The sequence below is a fragment of the Echinops telfairi genome, unplaced genomic scaffold (assembly GCF_000313985.2).
Source record: "Echinops telfairi isolate 266 unplaced genomic scaffold, ASM31398v2 ScPeMD7_7467;HRSCAF=8505_1, whole genome shotgun sequence".
NCBI classification, from domain to species: Eukaryota; Metazoa; Chordata; class Mammalia; order Afrosoricida; family Tenrecidae; genus Echinops; species Echinops telfairi.
Window position 1 is genome coordinate 29,660,169 of NW_022111368.1, and position 18,387 is coordinate 29,678,555.

The window sequence follows — 18,387 nt, forward strand, 5'->3', positions numbered from 1 at the left end:
GAGGCCCATTGATGGGAAGGAGGAGGATGTCCGGGGCCGGTTGGGGTGGAGTAGGTGAGTTTGGCCAGGGAAGATGATGATACTAATCAAAACAGCTGTGACTAGCATCATCTCAGGCCTTTCAAGGTGCCAGGCATGGTTCTGGGCTTCCTGTGTGCCTTCTCGCATTTCTTGGCAGGCCCCTTTTTCCGATCAGGAAATCCGCTTCCTGGGTTGCCTGGTACCTTGCTCCAGATAACATAGCTGGGGGTTTGAATTCAGGTTTTCGAACACCCAAGCCGGTGCTCTGTTATGTTATCTTGCTCCTGAGCCCCCAGGTGGGGGTGTGGGTGGGTTCTCGGTGCCTTTCTTCCATCTCCTGTTGGTGATTGGTTGCTCCAGCTCTTCTCTCATGTGTGTTCATTCCCTTTGCACTTTTGGTGGGTGGAAGAAGTGGGTGACTGGAAGTCCCAGACTAGCTCTAGCCGTTCGGTAGCTGAGTGGAGTGAGAGCTGACCGGGTAATGCTAGGGCTTGACACTGGGTTCACAGCTGGCGCGTTTGATAGCGTTTGACACCCACGTCGTCTTCTGTGTGCACTTTTCCCTCTGCATCTCTCCCCCTTGGCTAGGAGTCTGTGTGCTTGCTAACTGTGTGCAGTGCCCTGGAGACACGGTAGCCAGGGTACAAAAGGCACACCTTCTGCTTCAAGATGCTAGCCAACTGGGCCAGTCAGACAGCCTCAGTAAGAATTGCTGTTGGCGCCAATGGGATGCCGACACCCTGAGGAGACCCAGAGCCCAACCCAACCCAACCAACACGCTGCCTGTCAATTGCTTCTGGCTCATAGTGGACCTATAGGACAGAGCAGAACTGCCCCAGAGTGTTTCCAATACTCTAAATCTTTACGGAAGCCATCTGCCCCATTTCCTCCTGGGGAGCAGTTGGTGGGTTCACACTGCTGACCTTTTGGCTCTCACCGAGCACTTTAGCCACTGGAGACATGCAGTGTGAGGTGTATCGGAGGACATGCTGTGGAGCCAGTTAGCAGAATGAGTTGAAGGGGGAGAAAGGGAGGGAGGCTGGGCCCGTGCGGGGTGTGGGGAGGGAGGTGTAGGTGGGAGCCCGTCCACAGGTGGCATTAGCTTGTCCAGAATGGAAGTATCATCCCAGTGGCCAGTGTTTCCTGCAGGGCTCACCCTGCCCTACTTGAGTTTTCAGCGCCTCCTCCGCTTCCCCACTCTTTCGGGGAGGTGAGTGCATCAGGTACAGGAGCAGAATTAACGTTTTGGAAAGTTCTGCCATGAAGCCCTCACGTGGAAGCCGGCACTTCCTGGAGCTCAATGGCCTGTGTTGGGGCACACTTTGGGAAGAGCCCATCAGGGAAGGGCTCCCTGAGGATGGTAGCCCCACCCCACCCCCTGCTGCCCGCACTAAGGCATCGTAAACACACGCAGAGGGCGTCTTCTCAAGCTCTGACTCACCCACAGGGGGCAGCTGTCTCTTGTTTTCGTCTTTCTTGTGGACTCACTTTGCCCAGGGTCTTCACGTCCCCTGGGGTCTTATGGGGAAATGCCTAGCACTGATTGATTGCCATCTGCGTAGGGTCTGGCGCCATCTCCCTTCAGCCAGGCCACTGGGCTGCCCTCTGCTTGTGTGCAGGTAGGAGAGTGTGCCCGTGGAAGGGTGCAGGGGAGGAAGGATGGTTTCTGGGGGACTTGAGGATCAAAGGCCGCAGCAGGTTCCTTACCCAGGACCTCTGTGCTTGTCCTGCGGCTGCTCCTTCCTGTTGCCTCCCTCTTACTCTCCTGACCGCCCATGCTCAGCTGGGCTCCCTGCTTCATGCTTGATCTTGAAGCCACACACCTTTCAAGGGCCTATGTAAGCCGAAGGTCCCACTGCCCGTGTTGGGACCTACAGGCTTCGTTAACCTTTTTGCTTTTAAGGTTTTGGGAAGTTTTCTGTTGTCTGAATGTATTCCCCCACCCCAGTGTCGACAAAAACCTTTTTTAAAAAAAGGCTTTCCAAACCTTCACAGTTGCATCAGCTTGGCAAAGGGAATTGTCAAACATGGATAAATAATTCATGTAACATTTAATGAAATGTTTCTCCTACCCAAGAAATCAGGAACAATAATTATTCAGTACATAATGAGCTGTTTATGCCTTGTATCAATTACTAGTTTGAGGGGAAGAAATGTCAATGACCTGGGGACATTCTGGACGTGTGATTCAAACACAGCTGAAAAAGAAGAGCGTCAAACAGAAACCCTCACTGGGGGTTGATTCTGATGCAGAGCGACCCAATAGCACTGGGTACAATTGTCCCTGTGGGCTTTTGACACTAATCCTTTGCAGGAGGAGAACGCCTCATCTTTTTCCCCTGGAGTGGCTGGTGGTTTTGAACTGCTGACCTTTCAGTTGGTAGCCCCTGCTGAAACCGAGACATCAACAGGGCTCCTCTGAACAAAGAACATAATCTTTATTATTCTAGAACAGCTCTTCTCAACCTATGGGTCGCGACCTCTTTGGGGGTCGATTGACCCTTTCACAGGAGTTGCCTAAGACCTCGGAAAACACTCCGCTCCTCTATCTGTCTCTAGGTAGGTCTGCCCACATGCAGATATGCCCACATACGTACCCGGCGTGAAGACTATTACCCATGCTACACCATGCTTCAAGACAAAATTTGATTTATTTGTCATTCGAAATAAATATTTCACACTATCTAATTACATATTGCTTTTGTGATTAACACTATGCTTTAATTTTGTTCAATTTGCAACAATGAAAATATATCTTGCATATCAGATATTTACGTTACAATTCATAACATTAGCAACGTTACAGTTATGAAGTAGCCACAAAAATAATTATGGTTGGAGGGCCTCCACAACATGAGGAACTGTATGAAAGGGCCGCGGCGTGAGAAAGGTTGAGAACCACTGCTCTAGAAGAACTTCCGAGCCATAGAGTAGCGCCCTAGAGGGGCAGCGATCCCGGCACCGCTTCAGTTTGTTATCCTGGCAATCCCCAGAGCCCTGACTTTTGCGAATGCCTTCAGTGCCACACGGATTGCTTCCTGCAGTTCTTGATCAGACCTTGCTTCTTGAAACGTGTGACCTTAAATCAGTTCTTTTTGGTACAGTGATGCTGTGTTTTCCTTCCATCTTTTCTTGTTGCTTCCTACGTTGTTCAGTATTGTGCCCACAGTATCTTTCAATATTGCAACTCAAGGCTTGAGTTGTTTTCTTCAGTTCTTTCAGCGTGAGCAACGCTGAGTGTGTTCTTTCTTTGGGGGATTTCTAGCTCAAGTGCTTCGCACATTTCAGTGTAATACTCTCTCTCCTTTGAAGTGTTCTGTTCGGTTCCTTGATGTCATCATTTCTCCCATTAGCCTTAGCCACTCTGTCCTGAGGAGCAAACTTCAAAATCCCTTCAGACATTCACATTCTTTCTCTGTGTACCACCCTGGTTCTCCCATTTTCAAATGGGGTTATTCCACAGGCATAGACGTTAGGGTCCCAGCACCTATTTGGGAAGGGGTATACAATTCAATTCATAACTCCTGGTTAACTGCTTGTGTCTGAATTGTAGGATTCCATGTCATTGTCCTTGAGTTTGTTCTGTTTGCCATGTTCCTGTTAGGACCGTGTTAGAAGTGGAGGATTGTAAAAATCAGGAGCAGGTCAAGCTGGAGAGAGGGTTGTCCTGGACCTTGTGGCTGGTGAGATCATCCTGCTGATGGGAAAGCCAGCAGGAGCTAATAAGCAGGATGCCCAGCCCGGTACCACAGAGCTGTGTTTATTAGCTGGTGGCCTTGGGCAAACTTCCTCAGCTCTTGGGGCCACTCCTTACTAAGAATCACCTGAACTTGTGTGCTCTCACAATCAGTAAGCTGTCAAGTGTCAAACAGAAGATTTTGACAGAGGTGTGAAGTTAATGCGTAGGGAAAACAAGGTGACAGAGAAGCCCTCATGTGTCTGGAGGCAGCTGTGTGAACTAGGACTTGGTGCAACTCGTACTTTAGTTTTCCAGATCTCCTGGATTCAACGAGGCACATATGTCCAGGCAGGTTTATGTGTACTTCCATACTCCTGGGATGAAAGGCAGAGCAAGGGGCTGGAGAAACCACACAAGTGGACACACAAACCAGCCAGTTTGTTTGTAAGTGCTGACCTCCCAGGAAAGGGACCTGGTAGCACCTGACCTTTGTATTCTGGTGAGCTATGGCAACAGAGAGGGCACCAGGGAACAAAGCCCCTGTGTTAGTCAGGATGGACTAGAGAAACAAATCCAGGGAGACTCATATGTGCGTAAGAGAGGGTTTTATATCAAAGAGTAATTGTATATTGAGAAACATCCCGGCCCAGTCCAGGGCAAGTCTACGAGTCCAATATTAGCCCATATGTCCAATACTAGTCCATAAATTTCTTTTTAGACTCACAGCCATGCAATAATGCCAAATGCAGGAAGATCACAGGCCAGTGGGTGGAAAGTCTTGTAGATCCAATGGTGGTGGAAGGATCTCAGCACTGGCTGGGTCTCCACGTGGCTCCTCCAGCTCCAAGGCTCCGGTTCCATCAGTGGGTCTTCGTGGGGCTTGTCAACAGGAATGTCTCGCGGGGAGTCAAGCAGAGATTCTGTCTGTCTGTGGCCTGCAGTAAGCTATTTTCACTAAGCACCAGCCCCAAACATCTCTGCCACGTTCACGGCCACTGTGCATCTGCTTCTGGAGGGCCCTGTGAGACCGCTGGGACCACATTAAAGATGAGGGGCCCGTGGAGGACTCTGAGCCACTTAGAGGGAGGGGTGGGGAAGGAGCACAGCTGTCTTTCTATGGGCAGGGGGCCTGCACAGCAGATACTGGAATCTGGAATGAGATGCCCACTGCCCCTTCTGGTGGAAATATGGGAGGGGCATGGGGGCAAAGCTGCTTTGCACGCTGAAGGAAGCCAACAAACGGGACGAAAATGTCAGGTGCCTTTAAGAGGGGCAGAATGAAGTCAGGTGAGGAGGATAGACAGTGTGGCTGAGGCTTTGAAGGGCCCTGGTAAGCAGTGCAGTCAGGGAAAGCCTCTGTGAGGCAGTGACAGTTGAGTGGAGATGTGAATGAAGGAGGTGGTGAGCCACACAGCCTGGGACGTGTGGTGGAGTTGTCACGTCTGGGTGAATGCTCTTTCCTTCCTCCCAGCTATGGGCCTTGGGTTGGTTCCTCTAGACCCTGTTACTGAAGAGGGGATGGTAGTGATGGGTGCTTTATAAGGCTGCTGTGAGGATTAGATGATGTCACACAGGTGATGTGGACAACACCTCGGTCTCTGGCGGTACAGAGAAGGTGCTCAAGAGACCAAACTAACAGCACCTTCAAAACAGGTCAGATTCATTGGGCAGTGTGTTAGTCCAGATAGACTGTAGAAACAAATTCATAGACACTCATATGCGTATAGGAAAGAGCTTTATATACAAGAGCAATTGAAGATTGAGAAAATATCCCAGCCCAGTCCAGATCAAGTCCATAAGTCCAAAATTAGCTCATATATCTGATACCAATCTATAAAGTCCTCTTCAGACTCATGAAACACATGCAATGATGCCAAATGCAGGAAGATCACAGGCCAGTGGGTTGGGGGTCTTGTGGATCCAGTGGCATTGTAAGCATCTCAGTGCTGGCAGGGGTCTCCATGGGGCTCCTCCAGCTCCCGGGGCCCTGGCTGCATCAGAGTAGCTTCATGTGGCTTCTTGTCAGAACTGTCTCACAGGGAGTGAGCGTGTGTCCGACCTCCAACGAGCTATTTATCTCCGTGGCACCTCCAAATGAAGTCAGCAAGCTGCGGTCTGATTGACAGGGTAAATTCCACCCCTTCACTCTTAAGCCTCAAATTGACAACAGATTATGTAACTACCACAGATGGGTAAGATCATTGGCTACTTCAGGGAATCTCTCTGACCCATAGAGATGGTAACATAAAAGCCTAAATGGGATTCTGGGAACAACTTAGGAACCTGTGCCTGGTACCCTTATCCCTAATTATGTGTTTTTTCTTTTTTTTTTCAGAGCATCCTCCTCAAATGGACTAAAGGCTTCAAGGCATCTGGCTGCGAAGGCGAGGATGTGGTCAACCTGCTGAAAGAAGCAATTCACCGGCGAGAGGTGGGAGAGACGTGGCCTGAGGCTGTGTGCCCCCACTGTCTTAAGTTGTCTGCGCATTCAGAATGGGGGGGAGCCACACGTGTTAATGGCAGAATTAATTTAGTCACTGACCAATGATTGGGTGTCCACTGTGTGTCATGCCACCAAGGGCTCAGTAATGACCACAGCAAATCTATGGTCCATGTGACAAGTATGTGCTGGAAGCAAGTATGTTCACCATCATGTGTCAGGTGCTATTAGGAACTGTGAAGAAAACTGAGGTTTGATGAGAAGGCTAGATAGTGAGGTTGGGCCTCTATTTTAAGTTGTGCAGTCAGGGAAGGCCTTGTGCAGAGGAGACACTACTGGGTAGAGACTTGAATGAGTTGAGAAAGTGAACCTTGCTGCATAGAGTCCTATAGATCTCCCTCGGAAGTATCTTGGATGAAGACACTGTGGCTCATTTGTGCACCGGGGGTCTGCTTCTCCCTCTCAGGAGTTTGACCTGGATGTGGTTGCGGTGGTGAATGACACAGTTGGAACGATGATGACCTGTGGCTATGAGGATCCTCACTGTGAAGTCGGCCTCATTGTTGGTAAGGACCACGCCTCCTGCATGGTACGGCTTGGACTTGGCCCAACTCACGGTCAAGGGCCCCATTCTCTAGCCTGCCACCCCTGCCCAAGGCTTCAGACACCAGGCTCAAGTTAGGGTCTCCGCAGGGTCATGTTCACTTTTGACCAGTTAACTATAAATTTGGGGGTTCTTGTGGACTCCCTCAGGTTTGATAATTTGCTAGAACCACTCACAGACTCAGCGGTCATAAACTATATGTTTATAGTTTTATTATAGCCAAATGAGACAAAGCAGAACCAGACCCAAAGGAAGACACGCGCAGAACAGAATGTGGGGATGGAAGGTTTCAAATGTGAAGCTTCTGTGTCCTCAGAGACATGTCATCTTCCTGGTGATGGTGTGTAGCAGTATTTCATGGGACATTACCAACCCAGGAAGCTCAACCCCTAGTTTTCATCGAAGCTTCAGTATGTAGGCATGACTAGTTGATTGATTTCCACCTAGTTGAACTCAATCTTTTCAATACTCCACTTCCCCTGGGTTAATAGCACACAGTCCACAGCCCCAATCCAAGGCTTTAGAGTTTACCTAAAGTCCCTGTAAGGGATAAACATGTCTTACTACATAGGACACGCAGCCATGGGTGGGTAGGAAGGTGGGCCTGACTTCTCTGTGATTGGCAGGCACGGGCAGCAATGCCTGCTACATGGAGGAGATGCGCAACGTGGAACTGGTGGAAGGAGAGGAAGGGCGGATGTGTGTCAACATGGAGTGGGGTGCCTTTGGGGACAATGGATGCCTAGACGACTTCCGCACCGAATTTGATGTGGCTGTGGACGAGCTTTCTCTCAACGCTGGCAAGCAGAGGTCGGTGGAGTTACCTGCATCCCAGAGCTGGGCAGTGGTGTGGGACTGGATGCTCTCTCGTAGGGATCCCCAGGATGCTGAGACAGATGTTAAGACGGGTCTTCCTGGACAAAGGAGTTGCTCGGTGCCATTGAGTTGACCACATGTGCGCAGAATAGAACTGTATTCAAGGCTACGACCTTTTGGAAGGAGATCACCAGGCCTGCTTTCCAAGGTGGCTAGTCGTTGAGTGCTTAAACCTACGTGCCACACGGGTCCTCCTGAAGAAGAAGGTTCAAAAGCATTGGTTTTCCACCTTCCTAATGCTGCGATCCTTTAATACAGTTCTTCATGTTGTGGTGACCCCAACCATCAAATTATTTTCGATGCTACTTCATAACTGTAATTTTGTTGCTGTTATGAATTGTAATGTAAATATCTGCTCTGCAGCATGTATTAGGAGACCCCTGTGAAAAGGTTGTTCGACTCCCAAAGAGGTCATGACCCACAGGGTGAGGACCGCTGTTCTAAGGGAACAAGGTCTCTTGTCAAGTACGTTTGGAAAATGCTGCGCTAAAGCCTTTTTTCCGGTTGTACTGTGTGGCTGGATCAGCCCATCCAATTGGGAAAACAAGTTGTCATTGTGCAAGGAGAATGTGCTATGGAGATAAGGAGAATGCGCTATGGAGATAAGGAGAATGTGCTATGGAGATATGGTCACTGGGTCTTAGATGCCACTGAGGGACAGAGTGCTGGTCAATGCAAGAGGCAGCTCCCACTGAAGGACTGGGAGAGCAAAGGGTGTGGGTATTCGAAGCTACATCTGGAGCCTTGTGGAAAAACGGAAAACGAGCCACCTGCTGCCATCAGAGTGAAGGAGCATTTGCTGGGGTGATGCAAACAGGGAGAGGCAGCAAACAGACACAGCCAGTCCCCTGTTCCTCCTCCAGCTACCCAGCATCTGGTGCCATCTGCCGCCAGCTCCAGCATGCAGAGTGCAGCCATGGGGATCTCAGCCGAGACAGGCGCTTAAGAGCCGACACACTTTTCCAGGAGGGAGGTGTTGTATGTAGTGTTTCTCAGCCAGATTGATCAGGAACCAAGGTTTTGGAGAACACACCAGGCAAGACGTATGCCTGGAGCCGAGGTCGCAGACGAAAGTGCCTCGAGGGGCCAGGCAGGCAACCTTCCTGGTGGAAGAGGGTCTGGGTAAGACAGGTGCGAGTGGCAGCCTTGAGGGCCCTGAGTGAAGCCAGAGGCCTGGACTTTCCTTAGGCCCTGACGCAGGGCCCAAAGGTCTGTAAGCATTGCTCAATCATGTTCTGTTCGAGTGACAGCCCCGGGCAGCTTTGTCATCCCTTATGACTTGAGTGGGGGCACTGTTGGTTCAGAGGTAGAATTCTCACCTCCCGTGTAGGAGGTGGTACCACTGGCCTGACATTGAAGGATTGTGTGTTGCTATGATGCTGAACAGGTTTGGGCAGAGCTTTCAGACTAAAACAAACTAGGACGAAAGTCCTGGTGATCTATTTTTGACAATGAGCCAATGAGAACTGGATCACAGTAGTCCATTCACACCAATCAATGGGGATGGGCCAGGATGGGGGTATCTTATTGTTCTATCATACATGGAGGTACCACATCAAGGGAGCCGACTCTATAGCGGTGAGCAAGTTCCTTGAGCGATAATGGTTGGGGCAAAGGGAAAGTGTGATGAATGACAAGGGAAGGGTCAAGACTCAGCCTCCCACCTTCTTCCTGAAGTATAGCAGGCGTGTTTGTCCTTTCCTGAGGAGCTGGGGATAAGCCCAGGAAAGGAAAGGAATCCAGAAGGTGGGACCAATGAGCCTTAGACACCGGGTTCAGTTACACTAAAGGTGGACACCTACAGCCCTGTCCCAGCAATGGAATAGCCTTTCCTCTTTGACCATGGGCAAATCTGTCCGTCTGTCCTCTTCTTTCTGATGTGTGTGTGGAGGGGGGAGTGAGCTGGTCTTTCCCGTCTCCACACATGCCACCACTTTCCTACTGTGACCACTGCCCATTACGCAGGTTCGAGAAAATGATCAGTGGCATGTACCTGGGTGAGATTGTGCGCAACATCCTCATCGATTTCACCAAGCGTGGACTGCTGTTCCGTGGACGCATCTCAGAGCGACTCAAGACAAGGGGGATCTTTGAAACCAAGTTCCTATCTCAGATTGAGAGGTGAGAGCTCACGGGCTGTGATGGGGTGGCAGTGGGTCCTCCTCTCTTCTCATGGAAGGACAAACTGAAGGAAGTGAGATCCGGCATGGCTGACATGAACGTCGTGTTGTGTAACATGTTCACTGTCTGTGGTGGTTAGAGGACCTTCTGAGGGACGGACAATTGAGCCGTCAGTGTGCCTACAGTGGTCGCTTGCATGTTGCCATGGTGCTGGAAGCCATGCTACCGTATTTCAATCTCAGAAGGATCAACCATGGTGAACAGGTTTCAGTAGAACTTCCAGAGTAAGACAGATTAGGAGGCAAGTAGACCTGTGGATCAGACCAGGACAGTGCCCGAGTGAGTGCCGAAAGACAAGCGCCCCCTGGGTTGGAAGCACTGCGCTGTAGCTCCAACAATGGACACACATACTGGTGCTTGTGAAGATGGTAATATTTTGTTCTCTTGTATGTGGAGTTGTGGGTGGGACTGCCACCAGCAAGACATTTTAAGAGCAAATATGTCACATCTTCTTGAAAAAAATGTCTTCTCCCAAGCTGTTGTGAGGCCGTGAAGAGTAGTATTGTTGGGCTGGAGGCCAATGTCAGAGGGAGAAAGGTGCCTGCCTCTGGGAGGTGGCGGAAATGCCCAGAGAAGGATCATGCATCGAAAGCACTTGTGCCTGGCGTGGGGGCTCCTGCGCACTGCTGGCTGTGGTCGGCAGTTGAACATCATTCAGCCCAGCCCCCTCGCCAGTCAATCAGAGCAGGGACTTTCAGAGCCCTTTAAAAATGCATGCCGTGCCGTTTCTCTCCGACACACCAAAGCCAGGGCCTAGGTGGTTGGCACCCGTAGCCCCAGGGCATGTGCTTCAGTGGGTAGAAAGAATGTGTTCCAGTCAGCATGTCCACTTGTGTGGAAGCAGCTCAAGCCAGGGCTCAACAACAGCCCGCCTTATAACTGGGTTTGTTTCCTTAAACAGGGCCACCTGGCCTGGGGGCGTGGACCAGATGCTTGTCTGAGAGCAGCAATGGGAGACTTGGCGCCTGACAACAGTCAAGTTCAGCCATGGTCCCTTTCTTTATGATTCCCAGAGCAGGGGCATTCGTAGAGAGCAGGTTTCCTTTGGTTTTGTGATAGGTAAACCAGAATGAGCAGGAAGCTGATTCTTGGGGTTGGTGTGGGCCTGGAAACCTCCCAGGAAGAGTGGTCTCTATGCCCCCCCCCTCCCCACCCCCACCCCCGCATGCAGATGGCCAGAGACCAGGACAGAGCCTGTCCTACAGAAGGAGCTGGGTGCTTGCAGTGGGGAACGGTGGGCTGTGCACCCCTCATGGCATTTGACTGACCCTGGTTGTCTCCCTCCCTCCTGCCAGTGATTGCCTCGCCCTGCTGCAGGTCCGGGCCATCCTGCAGCACCTGGGGCTGGAGAGCACCTGTGACGACAGCATCATCGTCAAGGAGGTGTGCGCTGTGGTGGCGCGGAGGGCGGCCCAACTCTGTGGGGCAGGCATGGCGGCCGTGGTGGACAAAATACGGGAGAACCGTGGTCTGGACACACTCAAAGTGACCGTGGGCGTGGATGGGACCCTCTACAAGCTACACCCTCAGTGAGTGCTTCTCCCCCACCCTGCTGCCTTGGGGGGCTCTCCTGGGTGGTCCCCTCCTCGCTGTCTCTGCTCTTCTGTGTCACAGAGCCTCAGGCACTCCAGAGAAGATACATCATGATAGTGTGTGGGGATGTGTGCGTGTGAGCAGTCCTGGAGGTAGCGTGGTTGAGCACAGAGGTTAAGCTCTCATCTGCTAAGCCAGAAGGGTGTTGGTTGGAACCTAGCAGCCGCTGCAGGAGGAAAGGCCCGGTGATCTGCTCCCATAAAGACTGCGGCCTAGGAAGCCCCCAGGGCAGTTCTGCCCTATAGGGTTTCCCTGAGTCAGATCGCTGTCAAGTTGATTTTACACACACACACACACACACACACACACACACACACACACACACCCCAGGTGGTCCCTAGTTTATGTTGTATTTGTCTTATTACAAACCAGAGGAACGGTCTTGCTGGCCATAGATCAGACTACACACTATGTGGTAGCACTTAATTTGCCGATTTAGCACTCTCAGATGTAGTGTTTCCAATTCTCCGAGACAAAAGACAGATTGGGTTGATGAAGATACAGGTGATAAAAGGCAATCATCATGAAAACTTTTAATAAAGAGGTCCCAGGGTCAGCCCACTTTGGGAAAGTGAGCTTCCCACCCGTTTGCTTGGACACAAGCCTATGTTGGTACCTGCCTTCACCAACTGGAAGAAAGCTAAAGAGGGTTTCGCTTTTATGAAATGGATGAAAAACCAAACTAGCATTCAGTAGTGCCCTGCGGTCGCCGCTAAAGAGGCAGCGTGAATCTGAGTGTGGGCCATTGTTTCTGTGAGCTCTGCATGCTAATGCGGTTTCAGGGTTTCTGTGTCATTTAGCATGATTTGGTCGGGGTTTTGGGGTGGGGGTTGGGGGTTGGGTGGGGGGTGTCCAGGAATGCTCAACATGTTTCCCCATATAAATTAAGGGTGCTATCTTACTTGCTTTATCCCATTTCAACTTATGAAAGGTTTCATAGTCGTGATTGAATTTGGGATAGTGGGACTCCTGTGTCCAGCTGGCATATGAACAGATTTGTCAGAAATCTCTCCTAAGTTGGGGGCTGCATACACACACACATATGCACGCATGGGTTTGCATGCCCTAGCATTAGGATCCTGCACTCCCGTCTGCCAGGGATGGACCGCTGTGTTGAATGAGCCCCTTGCTTTTCTATTTCCCACGTGTCTGTGTACAGATATAGACAGAGCCTGTTTAGTCACATTTATTTTTGAATTCGCCATAAATAGAGACCTCCGGCATCTCTTCCCCGTGACCCGCTTTCCTCCTAGCAGTTCGGTTTGGAGGGGAAGCATCCACAGGAAGGTGCAGGGTTTGTCCCGTTTCAGAGCAGACTGGTGGGCCTCTGAATGAGTGCTCTTTAGCTCCTCCGGTCCACTGTTCGTGTTTTGAGAAGAAAAGCATTTCCATTGAGCAATAATCCAGCTGCAAGTCGGCAATGCTAGGGGAACACACCTGACCGTCTTTACAGAGAGAGGAGTTGTTGTTAGGTGCCCCCCCCCCCCCCCCCGTCCCTGCCCTGTTCGAAGCGGACTCAAAGCAAAACACTGCCCAGCCCCTGGCCATCCTCACAATTGTCTCCGTTCCTGTTCTCCTGCCGAGTGAGGGGCATTTGGCTCGTTTCTCGATGTCGGCTGCTAGGCACGTCCAGGAAATGTTTGCTGGAGCGAGAGCGAGAGCTTCCCCACCACCGGGAGCAGGACTCAGCCGCTGCAGCTGCGATCTGAGTCTGCCTGTCGCCTTATCGGCCAGCAGCTATGCCCACTCCGCTAGGGTTATTTTCATGTGAGCACAGCAGGGTAGTTGAGATGGAATCGCCAGGACCGCCCCCCAAGCTGGAGATAGTGACGGCCTGGACCTTTACAGAGGTTTGCTGACCCCTGAGTTTGGAAGTGCTAAATTAAATCCTCTTTCCCCTCTCTCCAAGCCTTACTATCTCCATCCTCCCTCCCTCTCTCATTTGCATGTGCTTTTGAATCAATCCGCGTGAAGTCATGAAGTGCCCCACCCTCGCCCCACCTGGACTCCTTTGCAGCCGAAGGTTCATCAAATAAATAATTCTCTGGCCCCGCCTGGGAGTGGGTGGAGGGCGCGACTCCCTGCTGGACGTGTTAGCTCTCTGGGAGAGCTGATTGAAGGAGCGAGACAACAGTCTCCACAGAGATTGCCCGGGCATCAGCAGCTCTGTCGGCTCGGGATTAGCTGTGCTCGCGACACCAATCCTCCCAGAGGAGGAGTGGGCGCAGGGCTTGGCACCAGGTGCCTCTGCCCTCAGCTTCGTTGTGTTGGCACACACAAGAACTACCGTGAAAGCCGGCGGAGCTGGAACGCCACCGGGCGATGCCCTTGCTTTGACAGTGAAACCTGGGTCTTCCAAGCTGTTTGCCTCTCACCTGGTGCCGTCGAAGCACTCTTCTGCCCTCGACTTCCGTGGCCCATCTTTGAGCGTCCCCTGTGTTTTGAGAAGGGTCTGTCCCACACCGGCCCCAGCTTTGCAGGTTCTGCTGTCTAGCTTTCTCGGGTCCCCTGTCAGATGGGGGCATTGTGATGTGCCAACTGCAACCCCCCATCTGTCCCCTGCCCGTTAGTGGGGCTTCGGAGGAGCTGTGTGTGCACGACGGGCAGGCAGCCCATGGGAACTAGGAGTCTCTGGCCTGACCTTCCCTCCAAGATCATGAGCAGGTTGTGCTTGCAGGCTTCCATAGCTGGTTCCTTTTAAGACTGGATTTTTCAGAATCCCAGATTTTGAGAGCCCAGTCCTAGTTCCCTGATGTGGCAGCAGTGACACTGGGCTTGGGCACGCCTCCCGGAGGCCCAGCTGCCTGGGAGGTGACACGGAAGCAGGCTTCAACGCGTCGCCGTCGTGGGTTCCTACCTTTCCAGCGTCCCCGCGTCGTGGCTCATCCCAGAGAACACAAATCGATTTTGACTGAAGCGCCTTTTTTTTGTTTGTTTCTTTCTTCCTCTGTGTTTCCCCCTCACCTTTTCCAGCTTTGCGAAAATAATGCACGAGACGGTGCAGGACCTGGCGCCGCGGTGCGACGTGTCCTTCCTGGAGTCTGAGGATGGCAGTGGGAAGGGGGCGGCGCTCATCACCGCCGTGGCCTGTCGCATCCGCGAAGCGGGACAGCGATAGAGCCCCTGCAGCCGGAAGTGGCTCCCGCGGCTTCCCCACCTCCCCTCTTGTCATTTTAAATTATAAGGTGCCACCCCCGTGTGCCAGACACACTTGACCTTTCCTGGGCCGAGAGGACGCCGTCAGACTGGGTTTTGCCTCCTGCACAAAAGCCCGGACCCTCCTGAGAGAAATACCATGGGGCTTTTGTTCACACCCATCACAACCATTCCCACTGGTTCTCTGAAAACGCCTGTAAAATTCTAGCCTTCGGACCCAATCCTCTGTACCTAGAAAATCCTGCGGGATGCCGGAGACTGATGCAAAGACAAGCCTGCTTCACCTTGGAGCCTGAACTGGACATTTCCTGGGGGGGGTGACCTGCCCAAAGAGGGTCCCATGCCCTTTCTCCCACCAGAGGCTGGAGGTAGAGGGGTGGGGGTCCCCATGGAGCCAGATTTTCTACAGACAGAGCCTGGTACAGGGGCCACCTGTGGAGGGGTGTCTGGATATCCACCTGGAAGCCCCTTTTCAACTCCATCCCCAAGCATTTGCCCTTGTGCATTCCTGGAATGAAGGGGTAGAGCCCTGGTCTGGGAAAGCTGAACCAAAGCCAAGAGTTGGGGCTACTCTCTGAGAGGCAGGCTTCTATGAGCAGTGGACCTCTGGGGGAGAGGGGACTTTCTGGTTGCTGTGTGTGTGTTTCTTTCTTAAAATTCTTAGAAAACTGGACAACACTGTTTTGTTTTAATTTATGTTTGAAATGTATTTAGCCTTTGAAGTAGATCTGCACCTTCATCTGAACACTGTCTGTAATGGTCGGTTGTATGCAATGTATTTATATGTTAATTGCTGTGTATGTAGACGTGCAAGGGTCTTCCGTATCAAACTCATCTGTAAATCAGTGTGGCTCGAGGAGGGAAGATGAACATACTGGTTCCTAGAAATACCTCATCTGTCTGCAGGGAAGAGACGGGGACTCTCTTCAGGATTCCTGACGAGCAAAGAGGCCGGTTCCTAGCCCCCTCATGCCCCGTGGACTGGGATTTGGAAGGCAGGGACGGAGCGGTGGAGAATGACCCTTTGCAGAAGAACCACAGCACTTCCGGCTCTGGCTCAAGCCTATAGCATGCAATATCAACCAAAGGAAATGGAAGGCATTTCTGGCAGACCCAGTTCTTAGACTGTGTTTAGTCTTAGGGTGATCAGTAGTCTTTTCAAACTCTTGTCAAGTCTTGACAAGATAATGTAACCACCGACATATTCTTTTTAATTGTGTCTAATTACTCAATAGCAAACCAATTCAACCACCACCACCCCAAAACCTCAGGGCCAGCATGTTTGTGCCTTTCCAGCACATTTCCCTTGGGGGTTAGTTTTGCAAATGTTTGACAAGGAGTGTTAACTGGGTACCTGCTCCCTCGGCTGCACTGACATCGATCAGTCTGCTGCTCCATTTGAGTGTTTTTATGTGCAGTATTGGTGTCAAAAGGAGCCCCGAGGTGCAGTGGGCAAAGTGCTGGGCCTCACACTGTGAGGTTGGTGGTTCAAAACCCACCAGCCACACCACAGGAGAAAGATGAGGCTGTCTGCTCCAGCAAAGATTGACAGCCTGGGAAAGCCTACGGAGCCGTTCTACTCTGCCTCACAGGGTCTTGTGCGTCAGAATGCCCCCTGGGGTTTCATTTGGGTTATTGATGTCAAACTACTGGGTGAGATGGCAGAGCCACAAACATCTCCATAACCCTACTTTTCAAGAGCCCAGTTAATTCTGAATTTGAAAACCCACTCTGTCCACCCCCCCACTCCCCCACCCCCCTTTACATTGAGCAGAACCCCACACAATGAAAGAGCGTGGGCTCTATGGCACTATTCAATGGAATTCAAGGTCAAAGCTTCACATGACTCGCCGTGCTCAGTCTTTGTACGTGTATCAAACTTGTCCTGAGCAAAGGACCTAATGATAGCATTGTTCAAACGGGGACCTGTGATATGTGGGGAGTACAGCACTAGACTCACGTAGCTCTTCCTGGGCTGTCCGAAGGGAAGGGGGCAGGCTGCTCATTTGTTCCGGTCTCCTGTGCTGTCCCTCGGCCATCTCCCTCCTACACGAACTGACTCGGAATGTGGCTGCCTCTTACAACACAGAAGCCAAAGGGCCCCTTGAGATGTGTGTAGACATGGATTTTGTTTTAACTTTTAAACTTGAATGCTAGGCACCGATGAGATACACATTTCTAAAAGCTAGAGAGATGTGTGTGTGTGTGTGTGTATATGTGTTTGTGTGTGTTTCTTAAAGATGTGTGCTGAAAATGCAATTTTAATGCTTGTGGTCCTAGAAGTAGGTGACAGCCCTTTGCTGCTGCTGCTTTGCCTTGCGTGAATATGGTAAATCTCAATCTTTGATCAGGATGAGTTGACTAACAGGTCATCCCCGATCCTTCCGATCCTTGTGCATCCAGTCTAGTGGAGATGTTGCATTCAATGTACAAAATAAGTAACTAGTTGAATTAACTCTGTGAAGTTAACTATTAAGAATAAATTTGAACATTTAAAAAAATATACAAAGATTTTGAAATATATGACTCCTGAGCATTTTTTTTCCACTTAAAAAAAAATCATTTTATTGGGGGGCTCATACAACTCTTAGCACAATTCATACATCCATCCATATGTCAAGCACATTTGTAAAGGCTCCTGAGCATTTTTGAGAGTTGTCTTCTGGGTATATATTTGGGCATATCCACGTCAGCCTAATGGTTTTGAGACTGAGATGTATTAGTCCAGGTAGGTTGGAGAAAGAAATCCAGGGAGCCTCATGTGTATAAGAAAGAGCTTTATATACAAGAGCAATTGAAGATTGGGAAAACATCCCATCCCAGTCCAGATCAAGTCCATAAGTTTGATATTAGCTCATATGTCTGATACCAATCTATAAATTCCTCTTCAGATTCACAAAAGACATGCAATGATGTCAAATGCAGGAAGATCACAGGCTGGTGGGTAGGAAGTCTTGTGGATCCAGTGGTGTAAGCATCTCAGCTCTGACAGGGTCTCCACAAAGCTCTTTCAGATCCAGGGCTCTAGTATAGCTCCATGTGTCTTCTCAACCAGAATGTCTTGCAGGGAGTGTGTCTGTGTCCCGCCTCCAGTGAGCTATTTATCTCCTTAGTGGTTCTAAGTGATGTCATTAAGCTTTGACCTGATTGACAGGCTAAACTCCACCCCTTTACTCTTCAGTCTCAAATTGACAGCAGATTATATAACTACCACACAGACTGCCTTGCACTCTGAGAAGATAACTTCTAACCTTGGAAATTCTTAGTGATTGGAATGTCTTTAAATATGCTTCCAGACCTGAGAGTTCCTGTTAAGGAAGTACCTCTTGAGTGGGGCTGACCAGGTCAGAAAGACCTGAAAGCAATATCAGCAGTCCCCAGGAAGGGGGCATGACTCACTCCCTTGGCATGAGAGACATCAGTGCCCCTGGAGGGCAGTGAGTCCTTTTTGGGCCACATGGATTTTTTTCATTTGTGGCCTTGCTCTTCTAGAAATAATTTTAGGTACTTTCCATGAGTTCTTAGACCCATCCTAGCAAATGACTATACCCAAAGGAGCAGCGGAATCCATCAGGTCAGAAGGGAGGTGTCATGGGGACCCTCCACCACCACCACTAAGTATGTGACTGAGGCTGAGATCTTAGGCAGGCATGGCCATCTGGAGCACTGTCCCCTTTTAATTTGTGACATCTGATGGTGAGGATCCAAGGAAAACTATTAGCATGTGCAGCTGAGTTTGGAACGAAGTCAAGTAGGTCTGATATATAATTTAATTCCTTCCATTTAGTTGATCCCCAGAGAAGTGGACTACACTATTGGTGGGCATGCAGTCAAGCC

The 18,387-nt window shown here is 50.6% G+C and overlaps 1 protein-coding gene across 1 annotated transcript in view; it reads left to right on the forward strand.

The window, feature by feature from the left end:
• HK2 (hexokinase 2) overlaps positions 1–17,063 on the forward strand; it is a 78,037-nt gene extending 60,974 nt beyond the window's left edge. The window contains exons 13-18 of the mRNA XM_004704373.3: positions 6,036–6,131; positions 6,607–6,706; positions 7,371–7,554; positions 9,586–9,741; positions 11,097–11,330; positions 14,368–17,063. Coding sequence (XP_004704430.1) covers positions 6,036–6,131; positions 6,607–6,706; positions 7,371–7,554; positions 9,586–9,741; positions 11,097–11,330; positions 14,368–14,512 — 915 coding nt within the window. The 3' untranslated portion in view covers positions 14,513–17,063. The remainder of the gene's footprint in view (positions 1–6,035; positions 6,132–6,606; positions 6,707–7,370; positions 7,555–9,585; positions 9,742–11,096; positions 11,331–14,367) is intronic.
• Positions 17,064–18,387: the final 1,324 nt, after the last annotated feature.